Source organism: Eptatretus burgeri, chromosome 11 (assembly GCF_056783735.1).
Source record: "Eptatretus burgeri isolate ZD-2024b chromosome 11, Ebu_testis_v1, whole genome shotgun sequence".
In the NCBI taxonomy this organism is placed as follows: domain Eukaryota; kingdom Metazoa; phylum Chordata; class Myxini; order Myxiniformes; family Myxinidae; genus Eptatretus; species Eptatretus burgeri.
The window spans coordinates 693,438-709,831 of NC_140971.1; the positions used below are offsets into that span (position 1 = coordinate 693,438).

Consider the following 16,394-nt stretch of genomic DNA (forward strand, 5'->3'; position numbering starts at 1 on the left):
ACCACTCCGACACACTCTCCCGCAATCTGACCCAGGGATGTTACCCCGTGGTTTCCCTCCTATCATCAAAGATTGGGGGTCCCGAAGGCTTTGCCCCAATCCCGTCATCCGGTGAGCTGCCCTGCGAAGGGAAGCTGCGCAGGAGGTACTCCCACGGAGTGGGTTTTCAGATTTTTTTGCGTTTTTGCGTTTTGCGGAATGAAGCGTTTTACGGTGGCCGGAGTGCAAATCCTGCCACCAACCTCCTCATAAGAAGTAACCCAACTGCAGGAGGGCGTCCGCAGACACAGTTGGGCACTAGATATGGATGGCCGTTGGCTCACAAGGAGCTCCTCCGCCCTTTGACAGGTTTTGTTTTTAATCCTGCCGGGTGTCCATATCCAAACACCCTCCTCACCAGAAAACCTGGTGGGGGAGACGGTTTAGTCGCCGACAACCCGACCATGGAACAGGTTAGTACAGGTTTACATGGTACCTGTAGCAGGTCACAGATCGAACCTGACCTGACTTTAAACCGTCTCTAAACTAAACTAAACCGTCTCCCGCAATAGGCTTCCTGGTGAGGAGGGTGCATGGATATGGTCACCCAGCAGGATTAAAAACAAAACCTGTCAACACAGGTCAAGCAGTCAACAAGAGTATTATGAGACTGAGGATTCGTCAGTCCTTAGGTGTCATTTCCCTGGTCTATGTATATGCTCTGACTGAGGCGAGTGATCTCACCGTGAAGGACACATTCTATGCCACACTCGAGTCTGTGGTTGATCAGTGCTCCAGGCGAGATACACTTCTCATCTTGGGGGATTTCAATGCATTGGCTGGAACTGATAAGGATGGTTATGACACATGTGTTGGTCCCGATGGGTCTGGAACTGTGAACCAGAATAGCACCAAGTTCCTTGTTGACTTTGCAAGAAGTTGTCGACTTATGGTGGCTGGTTCATGGGTTCAGCGACCACGGGCTCATCGCTGGACTTGATATTCCAAAGCCGGTGATGTGGCGAATGAAACTGACAATGTGCTCGATGATGGGTGCTGGAGGATGATTCAGAACTGTAGGACTTACCGGAGTGCTCAGTTCCTCAGTGCTGACCACAGGCTTGTTGTAGCAACTCTGAAGTTTCAGCTTAAATCCAGGAGAATGGTACTATCCCAGCCTAGGCTGGATGTAGGCAAGCTCAAGGATGAGAGGGTAGCTGAGGAGTTTGCGAGCAAGCTGAGTGGGGATTTGGGGGGGTGTCTGGGCATTTTTTGGAATCTTGAAGAGTTGTGGAGTGCCTTCAAGACCACGATCCTTGATGTTGCCGGTCGATGTCTTGGAACCCCCCCCCCCCCATCAGGCGAAGAAGAATTTTGCCTCCCAAGGGACACTGGATACCATTGACCAGAATCGTAGGGCCTGGTTTAATGGCAGAGCAGAGCTATTAAGGGGGTTGAAGAGTAAAACTGTATGTGCACCGAGGGCGGAGAAGGAGGACTATGTGTGAGGAATCTGTGAAGGGGTAGACTATAGAGTTTCACCTGTGGTCAAGTGATTCTCGTCCTGCTTAAAGGAATTTGTGCATGGCGTTCCTCCAAGCCAATCGCGAGGTGTGGTGCTGTTAGAGAGGAGGGTGGTGGGCTCTTGACAGAGGAGTCCAAAGTGAATGCCCACTGGGCCGGTTCCTTTGAGTGGCTGTACTAGGCTGATCCACCAGCTGTCGAGTTGGATGTCAGGGATGTTCTATCTGAATCTCCTATTGCTGACTCTCCAATCAACTGTGAATCACTTTTGTTTGAGGAAACACAGGCCGCGGTGAACCAGCTGAAATGGGGGAAAGCTCATGGGATCTGTGGCATCCATTCTGAACTTCTCCAGGCTGGTGGAAATGCCAAACTCGTGTCGTTGCATGCAGTTCTGTGTTCTGCCTGAAATACAGGCATCATCCCAACTGACTGGAAGAAGGGCCTTGTTGTCCCTCTCTGGAAGGGGAAGGGTGATCGCCAAGCCGGCAACAACTACCGAGGGGTGACGCTGCTCTTGGTGCCAGGCAAGGTCTTTGTTTGGATAATTCTTGATAGTGTTCGCCACCATCTGCTTGAGCACCAGCGTCCAGAGCAGTCAGACTTTACACCAAAGAGGTCAACCATTGACCGTATCCTTGCTCTTCGGGTCCTCACTGAACGCAGACAAGAGTTTGGGCAAGGGCTGCTCACAGCCTGTGTTGTTTTCCGCAAAGCGTTAGATTAAATGAATCAGGATGTTATCTGGAGGATTCTCGGTCTTCGTGGGGTGCCACCAAAACTGATCGATCTGATGTCTGACCTATACTATGGTACTGAGAGTGCTGTGAGATGTGGCGATACCATCTCCAACTTATTTCTGGTTGTTACTGTAGTTCTTCAGGGGTGTGTCCTGGCCCCCACACTTGGTTGTACTGGATTCTGGGGAGGATGTCAGAGAGATCAAGCTGCAGTGCATCGTTTGGGAATGTCAAGATCTCTGACTTTTATTTAGCAGATGATGCAGTCATCTTTATGGAGATGCTGGATATCCTAATGTGGTCCTCGAGGCACTGAATGAGGAGTCGGAGCCGCTGGTATTACAGGTTTCCTGGATCAAAACTAAGATCCGGCCTTTAGATGACATTTTGGATGTTGCTATCTTGTCTGTACCCGTTTCTGGTGAGGATGTTGAGGTCACAAAGAAATTCACTTCAGTGATACTTCACCTCGGCAGTGATATTTATGTCCCCGCATGTTGTGAGCTAGAGGTCAATTGATGTCTTTGGCAGGCCTGGGAAGTCATGGATTCACTGGATAATGGGGCGTGGCGCTGTCAGTGTCTATGGAGGAGGACGAAAGTCGGAGTCTTTAAGTCGTTGGTGTTTCCAGTCTTGCTCTACTGATGTGAGACTTGGACTCTGACCAGGGATCTGAGATGGAAACTTTATTATTTTGGTGTCAGGTGTCTTTGGAGAATCCTTGGCCATTGCCGGTCAGACTGTGTGTTCAACGAGCGGTTGCTGAGAGAGACTCAGATGAGATTTGTTACCTGTATAGTCCATGATCAACAGCTGCGGCTCTATGGACATGTGGCTCATTTTCCTGATGCTGATCCTGCTCACCAGATTGTCTCAGCAAGGGAGCTTCGTGAGTGGGGGAGGCCAACGGGCTGATCATGCGCCTTGTGGTTGCAGCAGGTTGATCTACTCACAGCAGGTTGCAGCAGCAAAAATTAAGACCACTCATCGCCTGATCTTTATCGCCATATGTCCAATCTGGGAATCTTGAGAAGTCCAGTTTGCAGAAGTTGTCTGCTCACGAAGAGAGCTAGAACTAGGGGGCACTGCAGAGTGGTGTCGGGGAGGAGCTCCATCTTGTTTTATGACGTATAGCAGCTTATATAGGTTGCTCCGTGTACATCAACCCGACAAGTAGTCAATGAGTCAGATCCAGAAAGAATGGTTGCCTTGCATCCCTTCCTTCTTTTGAAATGGCACCAAAGCCGATGCTGTCAAAACTCTGGCAGAGTCCAGGTGTAGTTCTTTGTGACTGGTTTGGGTAGGTACAGTGAGTAAGGGGTTAGGGGGCACAAGATTTGGAAGCAGACACAGAATTGAGGTATTTGTCCGACTTATGATCAGAGTTGGCTGTGGTGCCATTTGAAGAGAAGGAAGGGAAGTAGGGGGAGCATACTCCAGAGACAGACTTGAGATGCCACCATCCTTGAAATTCCTTGAGGAAAACATGTTTGAAAGTTCAATCTTGAGGTTGGACAGATGTTTTCTAATTATCCTAAGAGTGTTGTGGGTTTTGTGCAATGATCTGAGGTTGCGTTCAGTTGGATTTATCTTCCAGGAGGAGAATGCAAGTTACTTAAAGGCAACGGACTCAGATTCAGTGTAACTTAATTCAGTGTAACTTGTGAGAGGATGGGTATGATAATTGTACACAAGGTGGGATAAATCTGTGCATAATGGAGCGCAGTTTTTGTCCAGATGGAAAGAAATTGATGCCACCTGGGAATTATTCAATCCTGACAATGTCAAGATTGAAGAATTCCCAGGAGGCATTCATGTCAGGGTAGGCAAAGATCGAAGACCATTCCTGAAGTAAGAACATTTGCAGTCCCTGCCAATCAGCCTGAGTGAACTGCCAGACTCTGGTTCTGAGGTGGCTCTCTGACAATAGCCATGAACAGATGATGTGAGGAGCAGGGGTTAGGAGGAAGCTGGGAGGGGGCGAAGTGAGAGGAAAGATGGGTGGGGAGTGGTGGTGTGGAATAAGGGAGGGTGGAGCAAGGGGAAAGTTGGGAGTGGTGGGATGAGAAAAGGGGGCAGGGAAAGGAGTAAGATGGGATCAACCTGGCACAGTCATTAACCTGCCCGATTTCATGATGCTCTCGTGAACACTCATATTTCAGCCACTTTTCCCACGGCCATCCACATGTGTGCACTGGCGTGACGACTCTTTGCAGGAAACGCCACTCAGGCCTTTCGCCAGAAATGCCAGTTAGCTAAGCCCAGGAAGAACATTTACAGTTTGTGTAACTTACGGTTTGTGTAACTTACGGTTTGTGTAACTCCACTCAGACAACCATCAATCACGACAGCCAAGGGTGTGTATTACCTACTTACATCTGGCATTATCCACCTACACTTGTACAAATGTCAAGAATTTGTCCAGCATGCAATTTATGTTGATCTGTGCAGCAAACAAGGAAAGGTATCAAAACGATTTGAATGTTGCAAAGTGAAATGTCAATGACTGACCTTGGACTTGTCATTACAGTGAGGTTGCACAGCATCAAGGAGCAATTAATGATGAGTTCATATTGCTGGAAAAGTTTCTAATTTCATATAAAATGTAATGTTCTTGACAACGAATGTAATAGTTAAGCTAACAACGGGAAGTCGAGTCAAAGTAATCAATTTCACATGAGGAAAGCCATATTGTAGCACATCATGTTCATCCGCAGCAACAGTTACGGGAGATACCTTTTACACACTGTCGGGTTTCCTGCCATTTGTTTGACTTTGTTTTATGTACAATCAGTAAGGAGTGATCATTTTTCTTTGAAAACTGAATAAGTTGAGAAAAAGTAATTTACCTGCCAAGGGTGACTACCAGAGTTTGCCACTTGTCCACCAATTATACGAGGAAGAAGTATTCTTGATGTTCCACAAGAGAGTGATGAAATGGATGATGTGAGATTGGAGGAAACAAACGAAGGCTCAAAAGATGGACTTTCTTGCTGGATAATTTCACTTTCCGACAGAAGCGTTTCATCTGAAATGATCAACATATTCTTATACCTTCAGCTCGAGTTTGTATCGAATAGCACAAGGGTGAGAATTGCTTTGCAATGCATGTCCCCCACCGATGTGATATTACAAATAACCCGAAGTGGACACTTGAAGCAAAAACATGTGTGAAATCGGGGTGACAATTCATAGCTGGATCAGGATTCTAACTCTGGCTAGACAGAGAGGTGAATGTGCATACCTACAGGCCATCCACTAGCATCCTTTAATTATGCTATTCACACAAAAGTGAAATAAATGAAGGTTTTTTGTGTGCCAGTTCGGTTTTAGCCAGATGATTCACACATCCAATTATTTGGGTGGTGTAAAATGGTGCATTCGATGCCGGAAATAACAAAAATTACCCGATGTACATACATGATGTAGAAACATGCGTATGGCTGATGTACATCGATACTAATAAATGTGTGTGTGTGTTTTTTTTCATAAAACATAACATTCTACCTCTGCTAACTCCACTGCCCTCACTCTCTGTCCCATCCTTGCTCCCCCCCCCCTCCACCTATAACAAGGCAGCACCATCCCACACATCTCTCTCCTCTCTCCCGACATGTCTGGGTGTCGTTTTGTCTCCGGGCAGTATTTGTTTTCAGACTGCGTTTATCTGAGGGCGGCATTCATTGTATGACCAGTACAAAATGGATTTCAGACATTATTTTGTTTCCATCTTCACTGTTATTCCATTCAGAATCATTTTGATGAGACGGTATGAATCGAAATTAACGCTCCACCGCACATCTACCTTCCCTTCCTCTCATTTCACACTGTCTTCCCTTACCCCACCCTCCTCCCCTCTCTTTCCCCCTGCTCACCTCTCTTCCCCCCTCCACCCGTCCTTTCGTATTCCCATCAGCGAAGCAATGGGTTGTATTTGCTCGTACATAATACATCGTGGTTATATACCTGGGATCATTCCAATTGCACTGGGCCATGGACTAACACCCCAGCCTGAGGCCTGCCGGTCTGTGCTGCTTCATGCAATGGCGGCACATTGATTTTATTGGGGTGGAGAACAAAGCTAATCTCTCTGCAGTTCAAAAGTTATGATTGGAGGGGTAACAGAGTTGTGTACATTTCAATTTCTTCAGTTAGATATGCGACTGATGTTTCCAGGCATCTTTCACAAATCACATTCTTCCAAAGGCAGACGCCCTCCCTCAATATTTAACTTTGGAATGAATCCTTCACACGGCAGCTGTTTGGACAGTCACATCACTCATTGCTACCACTTGACAAATGTGGCCATCTGAGAATGCCATCAAATGTGGTTGACCCGTCACGATTTGTGACCGCCATGTAGAAAATCAGAGCTGTTCAAATGTTGGAATGTGAGGCTGCACAAAAACATGGCGCCAGCTCACCAAGATCGTTTGTTACCTCCACCACCGAAAGTGGATGGAGGTTGTTTACAACCCTGTCTGGTTGTCTCACTGTTTGTCTGTGAGCAGGATATTTCAAAAAGTTAGACGGATTCGGACAAAATTTGGTGGACAGGTTGGTTGTGTGACAAGGACGAATTGGTTCGATTTTATTGAAGATCCGAATCCGGATCTGGATCAGAGACTATTTCAAGTGACTCTTCACCATTGAGAGATGGGACCAAAAACGATATATAGTACATCACGATATCTCAAAAGGTTATGGACGAGTTATGATAAAACGAGATGGATGAGTTGGTTAGGTGACAAGAACAAGCCGATTCGATTTTGGTTCAGGTCCAGATGTAGATCCGACCTATCAGTGGAATACAAAACGTAAACTGTTCTGCCTGGCAGAGGCATGCACTCTACCGAATGCTGTTCTTATCTAGTTCGTTTGTGTTTGCCTGTTTGTCTGTCTGTGAGCACGATATCTCAAAAAGTTATGAATGAATTTAGACAAAACTTGGTGGACAGGCTGGATGTGTGACAAGGACGAATTGATTAGATTTTGGTAAAGATCTGGATCTAGATACTGTTCTTCTCCTCTTCCTCTTCCCCTTCCCCTTATAAGGGGTGAAGTCCAATGGCACCAAGCTTCTGCCCTGCCATAATGATGATACTCCTCCACATCCCTCTGTCCTCAGCCAACTCCTTCCACTCTCCAACCACTCCCACCTTACTGATATCCCTTCTCACACAATCCTCAGATCTCAACCATGGTCTACCTCTTTTCCTCCTACCTTGCTTCCTCAATCTATCCACTATCTTTGCCATTCTCTCTTCCCCCATTCGCACATCGTGCCCTGCTCATCTCAGCCGGCATTTCACTATTCGCCCCGTTAAGCTCATCCTCCTTCTATCCACCCTCTTAACGCCTTCAATCCTCCTGACCCAGTTGTTCTCGCAAATCTTCAGCCTCTGTTGTTGTCTGTCAGTGCCACGGTTTCCAGACCAGAAAGGTAGGCTGGCATTACACATGACATACACACAACAGAACCTTTCCTGTCAATTTCCTTCATATCTTTATGTCTGCCATTACAAATGCCTCCTTCCACTCCTGCAGTACTTACTGCACCTGCCACCGACTCTCTACCACAACCGCCAAATCACCCACACACAGCATCCTCCCCATGTTCATCTTCCTGCTTACCTGCTCCATCGCCATGATAACCACGAGTGGGCTGAGAGTACTTCCCTGCCTCAAATCGATGTTCATGCTGAACACCTCAGACATTCCAGGACCAACCCCAAACTCTTCCCTTCGTTCCCTTGTACATCCCTTCCACCAAATTAACTTCTGCTTCCAGCACTCCCATCCATCTCAGTGTTGCCATCACCATCTCTCTCGGGACAGTGTCATAGGCCTTCTCCAGGTCTACAAATCCCAATGCCATTTCACCATGCACCACCAGCTGTCTCAGCTTGAACATCCCATCCCTCATTCCCCGACCCTTTCTAAACCCCCGCTGCTCTTCTCCGATCTCCACCTCCACACTCTTCCTCCTCCTCCCGTCCAGAATCCTCTCCAGCACCTTCATTACATGACTTAGGAGCGTAATGGCTCTGTACTTACCCGGATCTTGAACATCGCCCTTCCCCTTCAATATCCAATGAACCCTGTCCTCCAATCCCCTGGAATTTAATGCTCTCTCATATACATATATTCAACAGCCTCTTCATCCAACTGACTTTTGTTTTGTATGCAATGTTGAGGCTCGTATGAGAGCTAACACACAGAACACATAACAAAGTGAACAGGAGATAAGAGGGGTGGGAGAGGGAAGCACAAAACAGAATGGAGCAGACACATTAGGAGATCTGTGGAAGGGAGAGTGATGGTGTGGGGTACATGGGGTAAACAAGATGGACACTACGGGGACTTTCAGGAAGGAAAACAGGGAATTTGAAGGAGGTGGATATGGAGTGGATTAACAGGAGTAGAAAAGATCGAGGTTTTGGAAGGGGGGGGAGATATGAGATGGTGGTTAACAGCTGTTTTGAAGACCTGGATGGAGGACTGTGATTGAAGAGTGTAGAAGTTTGTTCCAGAGACAGTAAAAAGAGAGGAATGAAAGAGTGAAGGTGAGCAGTGATTCTTGACTTTGGCAGTTTCACGAGAAGGGGGTTTTGGCGGACCTTGAGCACCTTGCGGAAATATATAGGGGGGGGGCAGATCAGAGACAGAGCAAGGGGTACAAGGAGACGGTAGAAGACAGAGAGACCACCAACCTGTCTGCGGTGACAGAATGAGAGACCCAAACACTCGGCTTCATCACGGGAGATACCAATGATCCTCCTAAAAGCCTTGGTTTCCACAACGTGAAGCCGAGTTAGGCGTGAGGCAGGAGCACCACCCCAGAGGGGAGATCAGTACTCCATCAGGCTGCAGATGAAAGCTTTGTATGTGGTCAGGAGTTCAGGTGTGCTAAGGAAGGACTTTTCACAATCGAGGATGCCCAGTCGTCGACTGGCTTTGGAGGCCAGCTTGAAGATGTGGAATTATCAACCTGATGCAACGTATCTCTTACTGCAATCATCATCTCTGTACAAACCTCACCAATGCCTGGTGCTCTTCTCTTCCTCATCTTCCTCAATACCGTCTGCACTTCCTCATCCATGATCTCTGCCAACTCCACTTTCCCCTCCACATAACACGGTACCTCCAGCTCGCAGTTGCTTCTTTCCCGATTCAGCGGCTCTTTGAAATATCCTTCCCCCACCTTCAATACTGCATCCCTCTATGTCACAAGCCTCCCAACACCACCCTTAATCACAACCACCACCACCCCTTCATATCCTTACTATCCTCATCCCTATCACGAGCCAATTTATAAACCATATTCTTTCCACCATCCTCTTCCAACTTGTTGTACACCTCCTCTTACACATCATTCCTCAGCTTATCCACAGTTCTCCTTGCTGCTTTCTTCTTCTGCCGATACAGGTGCATCAACACTGCATCCGGCTGCCTCCTCCCATTCTTAATCTTTTCAATCCTCTTCCAAATCTGTTTTTCATATACTGCCTTCACGACCTCCTCCGTCCACCATACCTGGTTTCAATACCTCGATGATGCACCTTTTCCTGATGTCCTTTCACACAAAACTTCTGCAATTCACCTAAACACCTCTCCATAATTCTTCCACTCCCTCCTCCAAACCTTTCACTTCTTCACTAAGTTGCTCATACCTATCCCTCAACATCTCCTTGTACTCTACGACAACGTTTCCCCTGCTCTTCCCCCATGAATAATCGTCCGATTCCTGCTCTTAACCCCCCCCCCTTTTCTTAATCTGTACCACAAACATCACAAGTTTGTGCTCGGTGATAACATCCTCTCATGCCACTGCCATACAATCCTTAACCCTCCATAACTGTTGCTTCCTTACCATCATCAAGTCCAATTCTGTTCTATGTTGTCAACTGCTATAGGTAATCTTGTGGCTTTCCCACTTTTGAAAGAATGAACTAGCTATGGCCATGTCATTCGTCACCACAAGGTCCACCATCTGTCAACACTATTCCTCATTCCTCAACCAAATTTACCAACACATTCCTCTTCACCCGGCTCCGTTACTCCCACATGCACGTTAAATCCCCTGCAATGCACATCATTACCTCCAGCTCAACCATTCCCATCATCCTCTCCAGTTCATCCCTGAATTCCTGCTTCTCTGTCCCAGTCTTTCCCGTTTGTGGCCCATACACCGACATAGCACACACCATTTGCCTCTGTATCACCATAACCATCCCTCCCTCCCATCTTTCCACTCTGACCACCTGCTTGCTGATCCTTTCTGACACTATTATTCCCACGCCATTACTCCATCCCCATCCATGTACAACAGCTTGTATTCTCCAACCAACCTCCTTGTTCTGTCTCATTTCCAACTGGTTTCCTGCACAAACACACAACACTTCCAACCTTCTTCTCTGCATCATCTCCACCACTTCGACTCTTGTCTCTGTCTCTCCACCTCTACCCCCCCCCCATCCCCCATTCAAATGACCTATCCAAACCTCACTTCTGAACCGCTGCCCATCCAGCAGAGCCATTACCATTTTGATCAGTTTGGGATGCTCAGTTAATCGGATGCTGTAATTTTTCATGTGATTCTTCACCATTGAGTGAATGGACCAAAACCAATAAATGGTCCGATATCATAAAAAGCATGGCTGAAGTGAGTTTTGTTGGGAGGGATAAACAAAACTTACTACATTGTATCACGTTGCAATGATGCCACTGAAGGCGTTTTCTTTTCCGTGTGTAGCACCATGGCTGCGAAGCATGATCTGGAGCTCTGAAAAGAAGAAAATATCACTCGATACAGACTGAACATGATCAATGATCATGTATGTTACACGTCTGATAATATAATCAATCCAAGCAATAGATGCCAATATAAATAAGAAATACTCATGTAAACCTGCATGACTGCGTGTGTTTGTTCCTCCGCGAGGTAATGTCATGGTTTTAAGGCTAGCACTGGGTACGACACCAGAATCACTGTACAATGTAGCTCTATCAACAGGTTATGGCCCAGAGTTACCCAGAGATAGTTTGCCACCGAGAGAAATATCGCAACGTACCGCGCGTCTCCGGTGAGAGCAGCATACTAGCACCATGGGTAGGAGGACGGAAAGTTCGAGTGGCCGTTGGTCTCGCCTCGTCTTTGACGGAGACGAAAAGAACTATGAACTATGGGAGACGAAATTCTTGGGCCATCTTCGGTTGCAAAAGTTAAAAGACACTATTTTAAATGAGCCTACCGACGAAGATGCGGTGGAAGCAGATGAGGAGAAAAATGCCGAGGCATATGCGGAACTAATACAGTTTTTTGATGATAAGAGTTTGTTGCTGCTAATGCGAGAAGCAACGGACAATGGGCGGGAAGCTCTAAAGATTCTGAGGGATTACTCTATAGGTAAAGGGAAGCCATGTATAATAATTAGCCTGTATTCAGAACTGACTTCACTATAGTACAGTAGATTAAAGAAAAATCGTTCAGTTTGTGAAAAAAAAGTGTGAAAATTGGCATACATGTCCATTTTTATATGTTCTTTCATATAAGAGCAGGACACACCTGATCAGAATACCTTTACGGCCGCCATCTTGAATTTCAAAATGGCCACCACCGAAAATAATATTTTACGATATCTCGATCACCAAGAGACCTGGCATAATGAATAAAGAGTCTAACCCAATGTTTTCACACACAAGGAATCCAATAAACACACTTAAAATGCTCTAGTTTCAGTCTTTCTGCTTTAAAATGACATATACACTGTCCCAAGTGTAGTTCATCTGGTCTAGATACAGTTTTGACTTCACTCTGTCTGATAACATGTTCCTGCACAATGGCAAAGTTCAGTGCACGGGAGAGATGCACAGAAACATTTGCATGGTGGGCTGCATGCCTTTTTGCAGCCGCATTTGATCAGCTCTGTGCAGGATTTGTCTGCCTCGGCAAGTGCTGTCCAGAAAGGTATCCACTGTTCAATGGCGTTCTTCGTCCATCCCCAGTCGCATGGGCTTGGTAACTGCTGCTTCGATATCAGCGCTTGGCCCCAGATGTGTCCTGCCTGGTACGTCGACCTCTTGATATGTTCTGTGAGGGCTGCCTTTGTGGCGGGTAGGCGATCTATTTGTCTTCCTTTCACGAACAGAAGCTTCCTTGCCTGATTCACCTCGGTGCATTCACTGGTTCTATCATAAAGACGTATGACGAACCTTTCTAGTTCACACACATTCTCATCTGAGACTGATGAAGGCTCTTGGGATAAACTCAAGAAAGTGTCCGTTATATCAGGGAAATTGGTCCAGGTGTCCCAAACGGTTTTCTTCCCAATGTCACTGAATGACGTCGCCGTGCCACAGCCAGTGAAGGCATGGAAGAACAGAAGAGCTTTGGCCTTATTTTCCCCAAGACTGTTTGCAATCGTGTGAGCCGGTATTAACCTGTAGTGTTTCTTGACTCCATATGCAACCCATAGTTCGTCGAGGGATAAAGTGTGAAATATGGCAATTGCAAGGACAACAATGTCAGTGTCGACTGACCTGATCAGGATTCTGTGATGGCCATTTTCTGCACAATGGAGAGCATGCAAGAATAACCTCGTATCGACTTCTTCATAGTTGCATGGAGCTAGAGAAGATTCTATGTTGCACTCTTGGGAAGAGATGACATTGGTATCTTGTGTACTATATAGCACCTTCTCTTGTGTGGATAACTTAGCGACGCACTGTTACAGGTGATGAATGATACAGCTCACTCTTATTTTAGTCCACGCGAAGAAAGCTCTGCGGAATTGGCGTAAAATTTGTGACAATAATGCGGCTCCTTGTTCCCCTCCTCTTTCTCGTTGAACTCTTCAAACTGTTGTCAATATACCGATCCCATATAACATCCAGACGTTTTGTGTTTTGCAGATTTCTCAGCACATAAGGCAAGAACACATTTTCAGAAGTCTCCGAATGTTGAGGAGGACTTAGGAAGCAGCATATTGACTATAACAGATCCATCGAGAATCTTGGCATTTACCTCTGGTGTACCACACTCAGAAGCCGTACTAGTAGCCAGCTTGTCGAAACACCCAATAAGATCTGATTTAGTACACTGCCTCAGTTCTCCCATGTCTGATAGAGAAGGTGGTGATCCCTGGTTTTCATGACTGAAGAATTCATCCATGTCCCCTTCTCAGGACTAACAAGATAGGTACATTCTGCCAAACAACTTACAGTTGCTTTTCAGAGTCCTAATTTGGTGTGATTCTCTGGAGTGATTTGAGGGTGAAGTCTTGTGGAAGGGAGCCATGTTGTTCTTTGGTATAATGTCTGAAATTGGTTTTACTCGCTGCTCCAAGTGTTCAGCAGCATATGTGTCATATTTTGACTGCCCATTTGCTTCCGCATTCCTCAGCCTAAAGATTGCGTCTTCTGTCATCACCTCATTTGTGTCCAGCACGATCAGATCATTTGTATCTTCTGTGAAGGGATTACCTAATTCTTCAAATGTTGCAACCACAGCTTTGACGTGTTGAGCAAATTTCAACTGAGTGGATTCTCCCTGATCATGGTGCTCTGTAGATTTTGTGGAAGTAATTCCAAATGAATTCTCAAACTCGTCGATGATTCGAGCCACTTCAGCACCAGCTGTAATTCACTTGATCAAAGCAGAAGGATTATCGGTGATTCCAATCACGTCTCATTATTTTCAGACAGCAACTGATTTTTAGTGCATCAATTGCAATACAGATCATATTCGTGCATGCAAAGAGTGATAGTGATTGACTCACGCACAGGGACATTCTCTGGAACGCATGGATCGACTGACAGCTGGAACGACCGTGGACCATAGTTTCAGAGCGAATGACAGACAGACTCTTGGAATTATAATACCTTTCAAAACATTATATTGAAAATTGAATTGGATGAAGTCATTTCGACATGCTCATAGCATTTGGATATCAAACATCGAGCAAACACTTTAAAGTATTTAGTTGTTTATGAAAGGGTCTCACTTCGATTTTAAAGCAGAAAGACTGAAAATGGAGCATTATAAGTGTGTTTATTGGATGCCTTGTGTGTGTGAAAACATTGGATTAGACTTTTTATTCAAGTGCTTAGGCCTCTTGGTGACCAAGATATCGTAAAAATAGTTTTCGGTGGTGGCCATTTTGAAATTCAAGATGGCGGCCGTAATTGTAGTCTGATCATGCATGTCCTGCTCTTATATGAAAGAGCATATAAAAGTAGTCATGTGTACCGGTTTTCACATTTTGAACGATTCTGGTGAAATGTTGACTTAATCTACTGTACTACTACAAAAGTAGAGCAGTGAGAGTGTGACTGATTACATCATACGCGCAGAGACAGCAATCAAGCATTGAGAAACGCTGGTGAGATATTGAGTGATGGACTGTTAGTCGCAATGCTTTTTAAGAAACTGCCAGAATCATTTGAACTGTTCGCCATTCATGTCACTCAAAGTGATGAGACGGTGCCTTTTTCCGAGTTTAAAACTAAGCTACAGAGCTCGAGGACACCGAGACGATGCGCGCAACAGCTTCCGACGACAACGTCATGAAGGCCGAGTGCAGCCGAGTGCAGCCGAGGACGAAACCCGCTATGGCAAGTGCAAGTGATCGGGGAGTCGAGAGGACGGACATAGTGTGCTTCAAATGTGGCCTGAAAGGACACAAAGCCAGAGCATGTCAACGGAAACAGTGGTGTCGCCAGTGTAAAAGCACCACACATTGGGATGCAACCTGCAAACGGAGACAGCGGCGGGACGACGCACCAGGAGTTTCCGAGGAAGCGAGCAACACATCTGCATTCCGGACAAGCGAGATCCAGCCAGGGTGCAGTATCAATGAAAAAGGTCTGATGGTGGACACGAGAGCGACTTCGCATATCATCACAAATATAGCAAAGTTCAATAAGTTCGACGACAGGTTCCAGGCCGAGACACACTGCGTGGGAATTGGCTGGTGGCACATGGAGCAACGGGGTCGCGGAGCACAGAGGAGATGCGGAGGTGTGCTTGATTGACAGCAGAGGGCGACGCCTCAACACGACGCTGAGATGGGCGTTGTATATCCCCTCATACCTGCAGGACATCTTCTCCATGAAGGCAGCTCCTGCCAGCGGAGCGACCGTGATCTTCAAGGATGGGAAGGACGTCCTACATCACAGAGACGGTACCCAATTCCACATTCATGAACATAATGGGCAATACTACTTGCACACAGTGAATGATGAATGTGATGACCAATGTATGGGTTGTTAGGATATGCAGATATGGCATGAGATTCGAGGGCACTGTAATTACGATGATGTTCAACAATTACAGAATGTTGTTGATGAAATGAAAATCAAGGGCAAAGTAGACAAGTCTACCCTCCATTGTGAAGTGTGCACTCAGGGAAAGTTTATCCAAACGAGGAACAGGAAGCCTGATGTGAGAGCCAAAGCAGCTCCAGAGTTGGTACACACATCTCGCGGGACCAATAGACCCAGAGTCCAGAGACGGGTATACTGTAGGTTTGCGTTATCTTTCACTGATGATTATTCCAGTGCAGTGTTTGTGTACTTTCTAAAACATAAGAGTGACACAGTGCAAGCAACAGAGAAGTTTCTTGCTGACACAGTCCTATATACGGGAAGATTCAATGCATCAGGTCTGATAATGGTACAGAATTCACAGGAAAAGATTACTAAGTACGACTCAGCAGTCATGGTATTAGACATGAGACCTCAGCACCGTACTCACCACACCAGAATGGTACTGCTGAGCGAAATTGGCGAACCCTGTTCGACATGGCTAGGTGTATGCTAATAGAGAGCGAGTTGCCAAAGGTGTTATGGACCTATGCAGTGCAAATAGCAGCTGTAGAGAGGAACAGATGTCTTAGTAATCGCACAAAACAGACGCCTTACCAAATGTTGACAGGTAGACGGCCGAACATGTCTTGGATGCAGAAGTTTGGGTCAGTGTGCTCTGCCTATAAGCAGGACAAAAGAAAGCTGGACTCAAGGTGTGAGAAAGGTATCTTTGTCAGGTACGACAAGAATAGCCCAGCCTACATGGTCTACTATCCTGACAATAGGAAGGTGAAAAAGCACAGACTGGTGAAGTTTGTGTCCAAAACAGTGGTAGAGCAGCAG

At 46.2% G+C, this 16,394-nt stretch overlaps 1 protein-coding gene across 5 annotated transcripts in view; it reads right to left on the bottom strand.

The window, feature by feature from the left end:
• Positions 1 to 16,394, bottom strand: part of LOC147016265 (factor VII-activating protease-like) — a 123,110-nt gene that overhangs the window by 44,028 nt on the left and 62,688 nt on the right. For all 5 annotated transcript variants that reach the window (XM_085844839.1, XM_085844838.1, XM_085844837.1 and 2 more), the window contains exons 10-11: positions 10,943 to 11,028; positions 5,093 to 5,271 (exon numbers count right to left, since the gene is read on the bottom strand). In XM_085844839.1, the coding sequence (XP_085700965.1) occupies positions 5,093 to 5,271; positions 10,943 to 11,028 (265 nt within the window). The remainder of the gene's footprint in view (positions 1 to 5,092; positions 5,272 to 10,942; positions 11,029 to 16,394) is intronic.